This window comes from Miniopterus natalensis, chromosome 19 (assembly GCF_054644295.1).
Source record: "Miniopterus natalensis isolate mMinNat1 chromosome 19, mMinNat1.hap1, whole genome shotgun sequence".
Taxonomy (NCBI): domain Eukaryota; kingdom Metazoa; phylum Chordata; class Mammalia; order Chiroptera; family Miniopteridae; genus Miniopterus; species Miniopterus natalensis.
Window position 1 is genome coordinate 2,985,582 of NC_142099.1, and position 17,084 is coordinate 3,002,665.

The 17,084-nt window shown below is 41.8% G+C and overlaps 1 protein-coding gene across 1 annotated transcript in view; it reads right to left on the bottom strand.

Annotated features, from left to right (window-relative positions):
- Nucleotides 1–16,818, bottom strand: part of OLFM3 (olfactomedin 3) — a 98,571-nt gene extending 81,753 nt beyond the window's left edge. The window contains exon 1 of the mRNA XM_016204580.2: nt 16,725–16,818. Within this exon, the coding sequence (XP_016060066.1) occupies nt 16,725–16,793 (69 nt within the window). The 5' untranslated portion in view covers nt 16,794–16,818. The remainder of the gene's footprint in view (nt 1–16,724) is intronic.
- Between the last annotated feature and the right edge of the window lie 266 nt (nt 16,819–17,084).

Genomic DNA, 17,084 nt, shown 5'->3' on the forward strand with positions numbered 1-17,084 from the left:
TAAAGCTCTGTTGAATTTGAAGGCATAATGGTGGGGAGAGACTGGCACCAATGGGATGCATTGCTTATCATGAGTTATACTAATGGACAAGCTGGCAGTACAACTCCAGACTCTCTCTGCTGAAGTCTCCTTGTGCTGCAGGCCACCCTATTGGGCAGGACCTGCCTGAAGTTCTCATGATGCATGTCTTTGCCATAGCACACAGCGCTTGGAAATTTTCATGAATTCTTTTCCCCGACAAGCTCCTAGGAGTACAGGAAAATGTCCTGATCACTCTCCTTGGTCTGTTTCCAAAGCAGGTGGTTAGCTTTGCTCTTATCCCCTAGGTTCTTTTCAGGTAGGAGGCCAAGGTCAGTCACTGCACCTGGGTCTGATGCCAGTTTTCTGTGTCTAACTGCAGAAAATCTATCTCAGCACTCTGTGGGTAGTCCTTTTGAAGCCCCCTTTACCAGGACTCCTGTTAGAAGGTTGCATCACATGTATCTGGAGAGGGAGTCAAGAGTCTCAGAAGAGCCCAGCTGGTGTGGCGCAGTGGTTGAGCATCAACCTATGATTTGAGAGTTCATGATTCGAATCCCAGTCAGGGCACATGCCTGGGTTATGGGCTTGATCCCCAGTAGGGGCATGCAGGGGGCAGCTGATCAATGATGACTCTCTCATCATTGATGCTGCTCTCTCTCTCTCCCTCTTTCTTCCTTTCTCTGAAATCAATAGAAACACATTTTTTTTAAAAGAATGAGTCTCAGAAGAAATCTCTCCATCAGTTTGGGGGTTTGTTGTCACTGTTTTTCCATTTTCTCTCTCAGACACTCTTACATTCTTGAGCTTAATAGTAAGGAGTCTGGGAGATGTAAGCAGGCTTTTTTCCACCCCTTTTCATCAATTCTTTTATATTCTTTTTATATCCTTGATTTGATGAGGGGACCAAGAGATGGGAAAAGATTTTATTTCATTCCTTCTGTAAATTCTTCTTATGAGGTTGGAAGTCTACCTTGTCACCTGTCTTACCAGTTTCTTAGTTCAAACAGGAAGGAAAGAGATTCAGTGTATATCCTTTTGACTCAACATAGCAATTATTAAATACGTTATAAATATTGATTTACAGAGTTTATTCCACCTAAGATAACCATGTCCTAGAGGGCACAGGGGTCTTCCTACTCTGTTTATACACAGTGCCTGAGATGTGCGGATATTCAAAAATGATAGTAAAAACAAAATTTATGCCCACATGGCATGGTTTTCACTTCCACTGATATGTCTGATCATTGATTGTTGATGACCAAACACTGAGCAATGCTTTATAGAAGGAATGGCTAAATTAGTCTTGAAGCAGGTCGTGGGTGGTATTGTTGATGGCGGTAAATGTATGTAGAAGCAGGTTCGGGAGGAGCATAGTGTGCATTTCAGGCTAAGAGAGCAGCAAGCACCAAAACATAGGAGTGTGACCCTTGGGTATTGCTGGAGTGTGGGGCAGAGGGAGAGAGATGAGGGGGAGATCAGATAACAGCCTTGGGGTTTATATGCCACTTTGAAGAGTTTGCAGATTCAATTGGCAGTTTCAAGTAAGGAACTGTCATGAGAGACTCATTTTCCAAAGGAGGAGGTCAAGGGAAACCAAGAGAGGGCCCACTGCCTTGGAGCTAGTAACCGAAGCAACCGCTACTACAAGCCCAAAGGGAGAGGGGGAGTTAGCAGGTGCCTGAGCTGGAGAGACACACACCTGTGGGAGAGGTTCGCCCACTGTAAGCTAAGACCTAGGGTAGAGGCAGAGTCACGGCAACAGATCTGTCGGCTTTGCTTTCCTCCTGCCTCCTGATGTCGTACCAGTACCTCCCATTGACAGAACCCAACCAGAAGCCAGTTACCAGCCGCCTCCTCCCAAACACATTGCAGGAGGAGATGTACTGTGGACCTGGAGGTAGGTGCACATTAAAAACAGGTGCTTCCCTGGTTGGGTGGCTCAGTGAGTGGGAGTGTTGCCCCATTTACAAAAGCGTTGCAGGTTCAATTCCTGGTCAGGGTACATACTTAGGTTGTGGGTTCGATCCCAGGTCAGGGAGCATATGGGAGGAACCAGTGCTTCTCTCTCACCTTGATGTTTCTCTCTCTTCCTCTCTCCATCTCCCTTTCTCTCTCTTTAAAATTCAGTAAAGCATATCCTCAGGTGAGGATTAAAAACAAAACAAAAAACCAGGTGCCTCTACAGCATATGAGGATTTGGGTTATAGCAGAGTGTGGATTACTCTAAATAAATACGTCGTGTTCTTTGAACTAATGAGGAAGTAGAGTAAATTGAAGCTATCAGCACTATCTTAGCTCTTCCACAGAATGAGCTGTTTATGGGTTTTGGTGTGATACCCGGTGAGTCTACGCTCTACATAATAGACACAGGACATCTGGGCTCGTGTGTGTCTGCCAGATGGTGCGGGATGCTCAGAGATCTGGATGGCCAATTTTACACAATAACCGCTCCTAATAGGACTTTTACACTGAAACCTCTGACACGCTTTTACCAGGAGTTGTGCTGCCAAGTCAGGTTGTAATAAATGCGCCTGATTTAATAGCTAATTCTCTAGAAATATCGCTTTTTTTTTTTTTCTTCCCTTCAAAATCTTTGCCCTGTTCAGCAGATCATATTTTAATTCTACAACCTTCATCCTTCTTGACCATTTTTCTGCCCCAGAGTGGTAGCTCCTATCATCCTGGATGTATATATATATATGACTGTACATTCGCTCAGGAGATCCTAAGATACTTTTTGCCGCAAATAACAGGAGCTGTTTCCTGAGTGCTGAGGAAATTTCAGTGACTACCCCTGCATGTCCTGAGCTCCTTCGATGGCCTGTAGGCAGCTGTTACTCCCCATAAAAGAGCTGCTGTCTGGGCAACTTTCTCAGCTATTTGATGAATAATATTTTCACGTTGCTGTCTACGATTTTTTTCTGATTGTCACCCCTTCTCACTTCTGTGACTCCCAGAGGTTCTACCCCACTAACAGAGAACTTAGTGCCCGGAACATGATAGGTGCTCAAAATATGTGTGACAACAGCAGCAATTATTGCCCAGGTATTTTCACTCACTACTGGGTCTTTTTCTGATGCTCCTTGGCCGATGACTAGCATTTTACTCACGAGTGGTTTGTGAGATAAATTAGTGCATGACCACACGAGTTAAGTGGATAAGCGAGTCTTCTAGGGTTTTGAGTATCCCCATACAAGCTATGTTGTTGAACATCAGCCTGCCCCTAGCTATTTCTAAGAGCTGTAACTAGACTGTCCATACTGGGCACCATCCCCCCTCTTTCATGTTGGCATTGCAGAGGAAGCGCCTCAAGGGTTTGGACACCTCTGGGGAACCCGTGTCCCCTCCCTTTCTGCAGTGCTGTGCGTGGCAACAGTGGCTCCTCTCTCCTAACCTCATCTTTATGCCGCCGTGGAGACGTAAATATCCTCTTATCCAGGTGATCAGGACCTATGATGTGCTGTCAGTTTAATACTGTGCTTCTGTTGTTTTTTGATGCAAGGTGCTGCTTTACTCTAACCCTTACAGGGCCGTCTAATGCTACAAAAGCCCCCTACCTCCTCAGGCCTGTGCTCTGTACCAGTTTCTTGACAGACGGTTTGCAGATGCTACATTGGTTTGCTACCTTCTCATCTACTCTTTGATTCGGTCCATGCCCACGGCTAGAGTCTGAGCCCCACGAAGGTGGGTCTGCCGTCCGTGCTCCTGATGCACGTGCGCTGGGAAGGGCAAGGTGCAGGGTGCACAGGGAATGAGCAGCAGCTCTGTGGGTGCCCCAGGGTCCCTCATCCTCTCATTCATGGAAGGGCACCTTCCACAATAGAACTTCACGTGATTGTTGTTGAGTGTGTGGTTGATGCCACTGTGGATGGCGTCAGAAGAGCTCTTGCTCAGACACCCTGTCCTTGGACCTTGGCTAGTGAGTTGATTATGACTTTGACCTAACAGACGGGAAGCCAATGTGAGGTTATCAACAGGTGCTCCATGGAGGGATGTGCTTTACAGAGAAAAGTCAAGCAGGTAGCTCTCCCTGCTCAACAGGAGGCAGATCATTTCAGTGATCTAAATGGATCCATATCCAGGTGTCTCCCAGGCAGACAGTTGCTATTGGGGGCCAAGGGCGTAGATATTGTTGGGTGACATTTAGATGACTATTTAAAGTGACACAGCACACCTCCACTGTCCCGTGGCTGCAAAGCAGTGACCACACACATGGTTTTAGTCTTTAGAATGAATTTGAGCTTAATATCTATCCCCTGATGCTTTCACCTTTATGGAACCTCAAGCAATATCCTCTGGATATTAAAGAATTAATAGTAAAAGAGTTTTTAAAGCTTTTCTGTTTTTGAAATGTTATTTTTGCTATAGATGGAGGAATTCACAAAGTATCTGAAATAATTTGCTTTTTTGGGTGGCTTTCTGACCTACAGGCAGTCTTTTTTCCCCCAAAATATCAAGGTATTCTTGAGGATAAAATAGCTCATTTCAGCCAGCAAACTGTCATTTGGAACTGCAAGTGACCACTGGCACAGGAAATGCAAACCACTTCTTATTGTTTGCAAAATAACAAGTAACACAAAGATTTGATAAGAGATTGCCGATTACACAGAGATGGAAGTTATCAAAAAGAGGCGGAGAGTTGAAGACAGCAGAGTGTAGCTCGCTGCACAGCGAGTACTGTCTTCAGGTAACAATGCCTCGGACACAAGAAGCAGCACCGTGCACAAGTGCAGACAAGGGGCAGGAAGAGCAGCAAAAGGTCACTGTAGGAAGGAGCGTGCTGGAGGAATGAGAAGCGAGCTTTAAGGATTTGCCACAAGTTCACAAGAGCATAGTTGCAGTTTAATGAACATTGCTTAATTCCAATGGGCCATTTTAAGGTCTTTGAAAAATTAATAAGGAAAAGACAGAAAAGAACATAAGATTGAGAGAGAGGTCCCCCAAACACTATTATGCGATCAAGTCGACGTGCAGTTAGTGATTTGTGTTTAGCTTTTTCGCTAGCCTTTTAAAATAAACTTACCTAACATAGAGTTGGATAGCTGCACATGACTTGTTTCGTGGTTAAATCCCACGAGAGGAACTCTGACCTGGTGTTATTTGCAGGAGAGTTACATGCACCCAGGTGCACTGTGCAGGCCATCTGGTCACTGGACGGATGCCCAGGGCTGGGCATACCTACTGATTCTGAGCTGCACCCACGCCCTTTCCATCTTGTCAAAAGCACCCGTGGAGAGAGCTTACATAATTGGTAAGCAAAAAAGAGGCAGTCACACACAGACAGAAATACTAATACCAACAATAGATCAGCTATTGGGCTATCGTTGGTATTAGTGTGCGTATTGATTGTCCCTGTCTTACTGTGTTCCCTATACTCCCAGAAAATATTATCTCATGTGCCTCCCACAACAATCTTATGTTTCATTTCATCCTGAATTTATATATAAGTAAGCCGAGGCTTGTAGACATTAACTGTTGCAGCGAAAATCCCTAGCTCCTGGACAGTCTGATTCAACATATTGGTACATTTCAACAGCCTTCCCTGAATTATTTGCTCTCAACAATGCTTTCAATAAAAATTGTGTGACAGTAAACTAGAAATTTTACTTTCTGGAAATCTCAATGGTAGTTATACAAACTATGTGTATTAACAATTGTGCTAGGGCTAGAATTCACACCTTTTACCAAAATGGAAGAGTCCAAAGGATTTGTAATGAAATAATATGCGTTTGGGAGTTTCAGTCAAGAGGGTTTCCTCATTCTCAATATTTTCCGTGTAACAGTTGAGGAAAGTTCTCAAATGACCCACTGATTTTATTCTATTCTGGCATCTTTGATGAATTGTAAGTTCTTGTCAATACCCTATCTTGCTAAAGAGCTGGACCACAAGTCAACTGAAATTTAGATCTGCCTGTATTTCTCTTTTCCTTGAACACTTGCTATGATTCTGGGTAAATACCAAATGGGGCATGATTACAGAAAGCATAGAGAATTGGAACACATTAAAATCCCAGCATCTGGGAGACTTGAACTGACCATGTGCTTAGCAAGGACCTGTTGAATTGAAAAACATCTCTGAATTGGAAGGGACTTTAGGGGTGGTCTGTTAGTCCAGTTCTATTCTACTTGATGCATAAGAATTTTCAACACCAACCCGTCATGTTCAAGGGACGAGAGGTGACCTGTGAGGGAGTAAAGACAGAGCATATGGAAGAGCCTCCTCCCATCTTATTTGTTCACGCTCATGGTAAAACACTGGTTTTCTTCTTCTTTAGAAAAATGGTTGTGCTCTCGATTGACTCCCACAGACATAGCCTTTCTGTCTGCAAGGGTCATTGTTGCCTTTTTCTTTCCTGGTTCCCTAAATATAAACACTTTCACGTCACCATTCAAGAGATAGTTAAAGAAACCCAAACGCTTCATAAAGGTGGTGTGAGGAGCAGGTAGAGTTCCAAAAGGAATGTATCTCTACTCCTTTCGTAAGTCACCCTGAGAAGGAGGTAAAATTGGAAAAGATAAGCTGAATGAGTGACGTCAGGTTACAGAATTAGCAGGTTAGTTAAGAAGTAGGATGTATATCACACACAATGTATTTTCAACACTAATTTAATGAAAAAATAAGCTGCTGTTTATTTAACACTGACTAAATGCCAGGCAGGGAACTTGGTACTTCAAAATGTTCTTTTATTTAAACGTCACACAGACCATGAGGGAGGTACTATTTTCTCCATTATATGACCAAGAACTGTGATTTCAGATAGAAGTAACATGCAAGTGATTTATTACCATTTCGATCGAGAAAAAAATATTTATTGCAAACTTTTGTCACTTGGACCATATACGAATTGGGACAGAGGCCAAAGATGACATCGTCTTTGCATAAAAGCCAAGAAGGAAGGAAAGGAGCAAGCAAGGAGGGAAGCGAGCTTGCTTAGTGTAAACTGAATTTTCATGGGAAATTTAAATCACCCACGTTCCTTTAATAGACAGGGTAATTTCAAAGTCTTCCCATCCATTTTCACAACGAGTTCTAACGATCTCTATTAGGCTTCACATCTCAAATAAATGTGTAGGATGAACTTAGCTTATTACAGGGTTTGGAAATAAGCTGCATTTAAAAATGTTTCGTAACTTGTGCTGTTCACTTCTATAATGAACATAATTAGTTTCGATGGCCGAGGTTTACTCTGGTAGCTTCCAGATGAAACCTCCCCTCTTTCTCTTTCTCTCTTTCTCTCTCTCTCTCTGTCTCTCTGTCTCTCCCTCTCTCTCTCTCTCACACACACACACACACACACACGTGTGCATACACAGGCATGCACTTTAATGTTCCTATTTCCAGGTTCTTAGTTCGATGCTGATGTGACAGCACCTCACACATTCCTGTCACTCTAATTATAATGTCACCCCAGAGTGAGGGAAATGAGAGAAGGAATGTGAGTCACATGGAGCTTTTTTTTTTTCTTGCTTTAGTCACAGAAAATGAAACTTAACATTTTTCTTCTTTGACGTCTGTCAGATGATTAGGAAGACCTTAAGTCATGTACAAAGCGCTTTAGAGCTTCCTGTGCTCTTTTCGGCCCCTGTGACTTCACTCGGGCTGTTGCCTCTAATAGAATACCGTCTTCCCTTCCCAGTCAGGCTGACCTTTCTTTAAGTGCCACTGCCCGCAGGAGATGTTCTTGCATGCCCGTTGGCTGGGGATGTCCCTCGCCTATCCCCTTCTTGTCTCCTAGACAAGCCTCTGCTATTGGGCATGGCATGCTGCTCTACAATTACTAGTATACCTGGCTGAGTCTTCCAGTAGAGAGTACTAAGGGCTTTTAAAAAAGTATTTTATCTCCAACTCCTAAAATAGCACCAGGCATGAGCATTGGTTGAAAATTTCTTACAACATGAAGGTTAATGGACTCCTCTATCACATGCAATAATTACAGTCATTGAGAATCATCCATTTTTGGACTAATTATTTTCTTCACATTGCAAAAGATTAAGAACAAATCTCAGTTATTTAAAATTAAATAAGTAAACTCAACACAACATTTTTTTCTCTCTCTGCTGTGCACAAAAGGGGGTGGCTCCTGCTCATATTTTATGGAATGTCACTGAGCCATCGTCGTGCTTGACGGCGCCTTTATTGTGTATCATGCACTGGCTCTCTACACAGAATTGCTCTCATCTGAAGACATGCCAGTGCCTTTGGTGGATCAAATTTGACTGATGAAAAAGAAGGGGCCCTCATTGTCATTTTACTGAATCAGAGCAGCCAATTTATTTGGATTTTCACTGTAGATTACAAATCCAATGTAAAACTTTGACATTAGATGCTTTAAAAGGGCAATACTGGCCAAGAAATGAAATGACAACCATTTGGTTCTTAGGTTGAGGGTGAGATTCTCTACGTAGACTTTACCTAATAAAAACAACAAAAAGACTCATTGTGTATCTTATAAATGTCAACTAGGGAACCTAATGACCGATCCTGTAATTCAATTAGAATCATGTGTAATCTAATTAGTCTTCTTTAATAAGCAATTTTTCATTTCCATTTTACCTATCTTTATAATTTTTAGACCTCACTGTAATTTCCACATCTGGTCTCTTAAATGTTAATATCCATAGGCATAGATGATGCTATTATTTGGCTGACTTGCATTTTGTGTTTGCATGTTAATTATGATCATCTAGACCAACAATTTTTACCTGGTGTGCGGCAGCAGGCACACTGGCGTGCGCAAGGATTTTTAAAACATGCCATGGGACTGGACAGTTGAAGAGCTGATGCTAAGTCCCAGCTTCTCTCCTAATCTCATACTCTGCCAACAACACTGAACTTTCCAGGTTCCTCATTACTATATAATTTGCTCTGATTTGGTATGGTTTCTGTCTTTATTTTCACTTTACATGTTAAGTTAATACTAATTAGGTTGAGTCCCTTGAGCAGCATCTTTTCCAAAGCATCGATTACATACAAATGGACAGGATGCAGTCATGTTTCTGTTGCCTCTCCCTGTGCAGAACTGAGATGCAAGTAATGGAAGGAAAAGGAACTTATTGACACTTTTATGCCTTTTCTTTCCATCTAGTTCTTCTTACTAAGAAACATTCAGAAGATTTACTGAACTAAACTAGAGACCTTGTTTCAAAAGTGAATGCCAAGGGCTAGTCATAGCAGGGTAACCAGGTCTCAGATGAATGGATACAGTCATTGTGTATGTGGTGTTGGTGGGAGAATAAACTTCACTTGAGATGCTTAAATACTCATTCCCACACGTGTGCCCCATCTCTGAAATCTTCCATCCATCCCCGATATGTAAACAAACACATATCTCCCCTCAACCCTCATTTCTCGCTTAACTCTATTTGAATGTGTTCACCTATTTGGACATGGACTCTTTTCTGGCTTTGACTGACGGGTGTCATGATGCTTTGCAGCCAGTGAGAGACACTCTGAGTAAGTTCATTCTGTCCCCTTGATTCCTGACTCTCAAATATCTCATGCCCGGTTCTGAGTCATTGCATGACTATAGCTGCCCCTTTTCGAGGAGCTTCTAACTCTCCATACATTTCCTCCTGCGTATCCCCAGAGTAGATGGCAGTCAAACCATAGTCCTTTTACTCTCTGACTTGGTCTAGCACTCAACTTGTCAAGAGGAGAATATGTCTGCAGCATGATATAAATAATAAATGATAAGTCCAATAAAACGTCTCCGATGGGTCCCGAGCCACACAGTATTCGGTCTGTTCAGTACTGCAGTGAAATGCATTAAAGACGTAGTCATCACGCCACTAAGTACACGTAGGTGTGAAAACACGCGCCGTCGGTGCTCATTCAAATCAACAGGTCCCCAAGCAGCCATAGATATAGGTCATTCCCTGAAGTGATGGTGTTTCTTTAATGCAACATTTCACCAGTGACACTTTGGTGCCAGTGACTCGACATTTCCAACATGGATGCTCTGAGGCATTCCTGACACCTGGGATTGTTCCTGCTAGTAACACTGTTAAATCATCATGGGATAATTCGTCTTAGTCACCTTCAACTTAGTTTGAAAATAAAAAAGAATTGTCTGTTCAATTTATACCCTCTCTTTGGGGTTATCTCAATAGCTGCTTGCTTGGGCTGTTGAAATAATTTTATTGCTGACTTTTCTTTTTAGAGCATTTTAAAATACAAAGTTAATTATGAAAATTTTGAATTTCTGATTATATTTAGAAGTACTGATTCAGGTAAATCTAACTCCACTATCCCTGTGTTTGATTTTAATCGTTGGATGTCATTCTGTAAGGTGGTATTGAGCTCATATAGTAGTGTAGTACAAATATAGAACCAATATTAGTTTTCCTATGTTAATAGTATAAGAATGTATAGTAAGAAAATAATTTCAGCAGAAAATTTGACATTCTTAAAAAATAACCCAGTCCCTAAAAATAGATAAATACAGACAATATATTAATTTTTCAAATAAGGCAAGACATGGCATCAAATAAAGGTTGTCAAAACAATAAGTAAGCGTTAATAAAATATTCAGACTTATAAAGCTATGCAAATAAAATGGGCACATACATGCAGCAAGAAATAAGAGGGCATACTAACTTTGCCACTGAGTGTCATTAAACACAGCAAATAATTCACTAGAGTATCAAGGTCCTAGCATTCCAGAGTTACCAGTGTAAACAACACTAAAGATGGTGAGGTAGGACAGGATATTAATCAAAAGTTTATAAAGATATAATCTTGCAGCATTCTTCAAGATAAATGGCCTGATACAAGTATTTGAAGCCCTTGAAACCAACCAAAATTCTTAAAATCAGTCTTGCTTTCCTTCCCTGGTTATTGTCTGACGGTAGCAGGGACCAAAAACACAGATTATAGTCAGGCATCATTTAATGCAGGATTTTAAGTTCTGGGTTTTTTTTTAGGTGTTCCTTTACTTACTTATTTTTTTTTCCATCTAGTTACCTGTCCATTCAACATTACTTGTTAAGCACCTTCCCTGAGTAGACACTGTGCTAGTTGCCGGGTAGAAAAGAGTAAGATGATGGTCAAGACAAGAGCCTGCCCTCAGCTCAATTCAACCTGTGTGCATTAAACACCTGTTCTGTGTCAGACGCAGAGCCAGTGGCTGCAGATGCAAAGACAAGTGGAACACGGTTCTCTTCTTAGATTAGGTCTTAGTTTATCAGGGATGTGAGGAGTGCCAGGGAAGGATGTATGGAAGAAGTGACATTTGAGTTGCATCTTAAAATGTAGGTAAGATTCTGACATATGGAGAAGAGGGAAAGTGCTTTCCAGGGAGAGGCAAGAGCACGAAAATGCAGCATCTGTGCTCCCCTTTCCGAACCTATTTTTATGCTTCCAAGAGCTTGCTATGAGGATGACAGAAGGCATAGCTTTGCGATATATGCTTCATAACACTTTATTTTTAAAGCACAAGACATAAATGTTCCTCGAAAATTCTATTTTTAATGGTTTCAACAACATTTTTGAATATTTTTATTTGCAAAATTATTGGCATTAGTGATAAAGATGGTGTTAAGCTGTCCCTATATCTTGGACACCCCCCCCCCCAAATTGTAGTGAGTAACAAAAATAAGGTAAACCCCACTATAGTATGGCAAGTATTTCTGAAGTAATACATTTTTAAATATTAGTTGTTCATAGGTAAGGGCTGTCCTAGATATTACATAGTTCTGATCTATTTTTTACCCTTCATATTATCTACATGGGTTGTACTCAGAAATGAATTATTGCATAAGTCACACAGGTGGACATGCTTTTTGTTTTTTTATTATTTTATTTTATTGAATTTATTGGGGTGGAAAGGGTGACCTAGATCTCTGAGGCCTCTTCTGTAAGGGCACTAATTCCATTCATGAGGGATCCATCCTCAGGACCTAATCACTCCAAAGGCCTCATATCTTAATACTATGACCTTGGACATTAGGTCAACATATGAATAGTGGGGGAGTGGGAGGGTGCAAACCTGCAGACCACAGCACAGAGTCAGTCATTCTAAAGTTTAACGAAGAAGTTTTAAGAACAGGTAGTCCCCTCATTCTACAGGGGAGGGCACGGAGATCACTCCTTCCCCAAAATTGTTCGTAGATACATCGTCTCCGTGGCAAAGTAAGGATGAGAAATGAGGGACCCTGAACCCTGCCCCCTGTTTCTCTTGTCCTGCAGTCCTCCTCAAAAGAGCATCAGTCAGTTGTCACAATAGTCTGTTTTGTTTTGTTTTTTTAAAGAGAATAGTTGCAAAATACAGGGAGTAACAATTTTAAAAAAAATAAGGGAAAACTGTACAATTTTAACCTTTTCAAGTTGCCAAGAGAAAGAGTGAGAAGGAATATTTACTTTCTGCAAAGTAAAGATGTAATAGGATCGAGGGTGGGATAAGATGGGTAGAAAAGTCATTTTCTCTTTCAAAAACATGGGTGGGCTGCATTGAACTTTCCACTTCCTACCATGTCAGGGTCCCTGGTGTGTAACTCCAGGACCTTGCCACACACCACTGAGCCATATTTGCTGTTCTACTCTGAGTTGTTCCTGTTGCATAGAGAATCTCTCACACACAGTGAATACAGGAGAAAATAGATCATTTAAGGTGTATTTTAAAGCATATTGATACTGATCTCAGTTTGTTTCTCTTGCTGTTTTTGCTTTTTATGAATTTCATTTAAAAATTGTAAGAACTTTAACCAGATTTATGTACAAAAGCCACCTCTAGCCAGTTGAGGTCTTTGATGATTTTCTTTCCCAGCACTAAAACACAAAGGCACTTAGACATGGAGTATTACGTTAAGAAGCCTTTAGCAGTATAATCATTGCAGTTCTCTTAGTTCCCATCATGTTTCTGTGGCTTTCAAGCAACTATCTTGTGTGAGGCAAGTTCTAAGTGGCTGGGTTCCTTTGGGCAGAAAGGACAGTCTGCTGTGGAAGATTATTGCTGAGTCATGGTTACGTTCAGGTCTGTAGCGTGAGCAAGGACCACGGTGCTAAGCTCTTTAATATATTTCTAGGCAAGGAGATAATGGATGCTTTCTCAACCTAAGCACGCTAGGGCATTTGCAGTACATGGATCACCACGTATGACCGCCTTACAGCTCACAGTCACTGCCATGTGTGACGGTGGCCATGCGACCTCTTCTTAACTGTTACTCAAATGTCGGACTTGGCTGTAAATGTTCTCTTCGAAACCTGCCAGCCTCGCTTTAGCCTCCTTTCTTCTGAATTCAGCAGAGTGGAGAAATGCATGGTTCTGATTTGCAGCGATTCCTGTTTTATTGTGTTCAAATGCTGGGCTGCTGAAAATCTTGTAAAAGAGGTTCACTCTCCTACTATCAAGGTCATTACTCCACTCATTTTCTTCTGTTTAAAAGTACAGAGATGCCATCTAGCAGCCGCCCTCAGGAATTTCCTACACAGAAACTGTTCTTTCTCTCTAAAAACCAAGCAATAATTGAATTCTGACAAGCTTTCAGTTTCTTAAAAAAAAATGTATTAAATGAATGATGATTTGGCCTGTTGCCTATACTTCAGACACTCCATTGCAAAGGAAATTAATTAATATCCCCTAAAATAGGCAAAGTGATAGACCCATGAGTTCTAAATGGAACTGGAAACTCGTTAATAAGTTTTTAATTAAGAAAACATAATTCTCATAATTTTCCTGAGAGGAAAATCGACAGTCTGTCTACATAAAAATACAAATAATTAGTTAGTGGTGAATTGCCTTCCTTTGCCGAAAGAAAATACTGATCTTGCCAATTTTCTGATGTAGTAAGTGAGAGGAAGAAAAGTTATAAGTACATGCTGAAAGGAAATTCATCTTATCACTTAGAAATTTGGGCATTTTTTTTTTTTTACAATTTAAAGATAAAATCAAGTTTCAAGTAACTTATCTTACCATAAGATGGCGATACTTAAGCACTTTATAAAATGTCATATGAGATCAATGTCATATAAGTTTCAAGCTCAGGAAAAATGATCATAAACATAAATATTACATAGTGTTTTCCCCTATGAAGTAGAATTGGTACTGTTGTTAGAAAGCCTTTTTGTCTTTGGGTAAATTAATATACAATATGCACTTGCTAAGATTTAGATTTCCAATATTTGGTGTATGAGGCAGTCTTATACCTGAAAAAAATAATCGATTCAATTTTAAGGGCTCTCCTGTTTTGCCAGTGTATCCATGTGTGATTATACATATGCTTACTGTAAACATAAAGTGTAATAACATAGAATAATACTTAAATAAATGTATTCAAATATGATTATGGAATCTGTCAGTCCTAATATATTAGTATTAGCAAACCAGCTGTTTACAATTACTGTACATCCAAGTGTCATCGCCTAATTATTACTTACTTGTCCCCAAACTGTGGTCTTGTGTGGTATTACTGGATTTTTAATTTCAATCTCATTAAACATAATATGTGTTATGGGTGCTAATTTATTAACCCTTAAGTAGTTGGTCCAATAATAAATAAAATTTGAGAAAATTCCTAGTTTATAACCTGATAGTTCATCTGAGAAGTGAATGGTGCCATCTTTGATTGGGGGGGGGTGATAGAGTTTGGCGATCAACAATAGTTTGATAAAACATACAAAAGTAGCCTTTATTCATTTTTTTAAGCAATCTTTTTTTATCCTGGTCCAAACACTTTTTACAGCGTTAATATCACTTGCTGGGAACATTTTAATATTCCCTATGGGTCATATGTGGTAGGGGGTGAATGACCGTCTTCTCTTCTCTGCACACTGTGTGGCAGCACCTAGAAACTGAGAAAGGACAGTCGGAAAAGTCAGTGTGTGTGTGTTTCCTCCCTGAATTTCTCACTCAGCTGTACCAACCGGCCACCGTTAAATCTTAAGAAAAGTTTTCTATTGTCAAATACCCAGAAGTAAGCTTATCATTACTAGAAAAGATCATATTGACTAAAAATGGTTATTTGGAGGCTTTACCTCAATATTTTTAACAGACGCTCTTGTCTGATTATATGTATTTAATTTGGGGGGAAATGGAGGGCAAGAAGTAAAGATATTTATGCACTAAAGATATCAGAGAAATCACACATGAATTTATTTTTAAAGAATGACAAAACTCACTTTAATTCAAGTGATATTTTTTCTGTAGGAGCTCAGAGATTAGGTTCTGTTTTTAAAAATGTTTACCAACAATATTTGAAATGAGGTACATCATGGAATGTGCTTAAAAGTTCCAACCGACATGATATAGTGGCAGTGGCAGTGGGATGTGCCACTGTAGTGAGATAGATCCAGCGTCAAGAAGAAAAACAAGATTTAGAAAATGTAAAAATAACATCAACACCTTTTACCCAGATGCAGAATGCTTGCAGGCTGCTCCTTAGTGTGGAAAACATCCCACTAAGATGGAATTCACACTGAAGATTTCAGTGACAATATCAGCACAACTGTAGCTTCCAAACAAAATGATCTTATTCTCATCAGGTCTCTCTAAACATGGAAAGTACACAGAAATAATTGAGTCTGTGCCGTGATTCTAGGTTCTCTCTATAGACTACATTAGGCCTAGAAATATTGTCAGCCACGGTATTAGATTATGCTCGGCTAGATCTTACTTAGTTCTATTCAATTATGAGAAGAAACTTAATTTTTCTCCCCCACAGAGATGATGTATAGCTTTAAATAAATAACTTCACAATGTCCCCAAACTCAGCTTTAAATTATTTTGTAATGTGGCATCATTGGTCCTGTTGTGTCAAATTGCTCTTGGCCAGTTCAGTAAGTGGCATGATTTTAAAAAATTGTAACCCTTACTCTTTTTACCAGTTGCCTTATCTCTTATTCCAGATTATTAAGATTTTTCTTACAATGCTGATGCTCTCAAATTATCTCCCTTTACCATCAACACTTTTCTCATAACCGCTGGAAACATTTCTTACCATTTCCCTGCCTTTTTATGAAAAGAGCTCAGCGCCCACTTGCATCACCAGAGCTGGCTAATTTTCAGAGTTCACCAGCTAGGAGACACCCCATCCTTCCCCTGCCCCCCCGTTGGACCTGGTCCTCACTTCCTGCCTCTTATCGCCGGTTATCAGAACTTCCTCAGTGCGCCCTAATTTCCTTAATGAGAAGAACGAAGGGAGTGAACACAGGCGCCTTTCTCCGGCGCCTCGCGCCTTGGGCGCGGGCACGGCTCTGCCCCTGCCTCTGCCCTGTGTCACAAGCAGCATCGCCAGTGGTTTTGGACACAAACCGCAGCGCACGTCTGCCATGGGAGTATTCCTGGCCAGGATCCGCTGGGGAAAAACCCCCAAACCTTTGCCTGCTCTCAACAAAGAAACGGCTCACCGCCTCCTAATCCGTGTTTACAGATTGCATTGTTTCCGCAGCGAACTCCTTCGCGTTTACCCGGCGACTTCTCAGGAGCAGGCTAAGCGCCTGGACGCAGAATGAGCCCGGTTCCCCCGGGAGCCGCATTGCCCGCTGCTCGTGCCCCTCATCTCCACTCCAGTCCCCCCCAGCACAACACCCCTTCCCGGACTCTACCTCGAGGAGCTGTCATCCCTCCAGGCGGTGGGAAAACGCCAGGCATCCCCAGATAGCCAGACGGCTGCCTCTCGTGCCATTTGGGGTTGGGGATCGATTTGCATTTTTGATCGGTTTCCTATTGCACATTTATTTCACACAGGAGTTAAAATATCGCTCGTACCTTGGAAGGGTCTAGTCCAGCCAGCAGAGACAGCAGCAGCAGATTGAGCAGGTTGGACGTCGCCCGCATTCTGATCCGGGTTTGTGCCCCTCACTCTCTCCCGCGGAGCCACTCCGGTGTCACTGCAGAGCCCTGCCCCTCCAGCTGCACTTCCCGCCTGCCGGTCAGAGCGGAGCGCAGACCCGGGCGGTGGCAGCAGCGGCGGCCGCCCTGGGGGGCATCATTCCGCAGGCATCCGGGCGGGCTCGCCGGCGGGCTGCGCGGGCGCCCTCGCGGTGCTGGGGCGCCTCCAACCCGCGCCCGGGGCCACCCTCCCTCCCCCGCCGCTGTCTGTCGGCCAGGCCACCGCAAAAGTTTTGA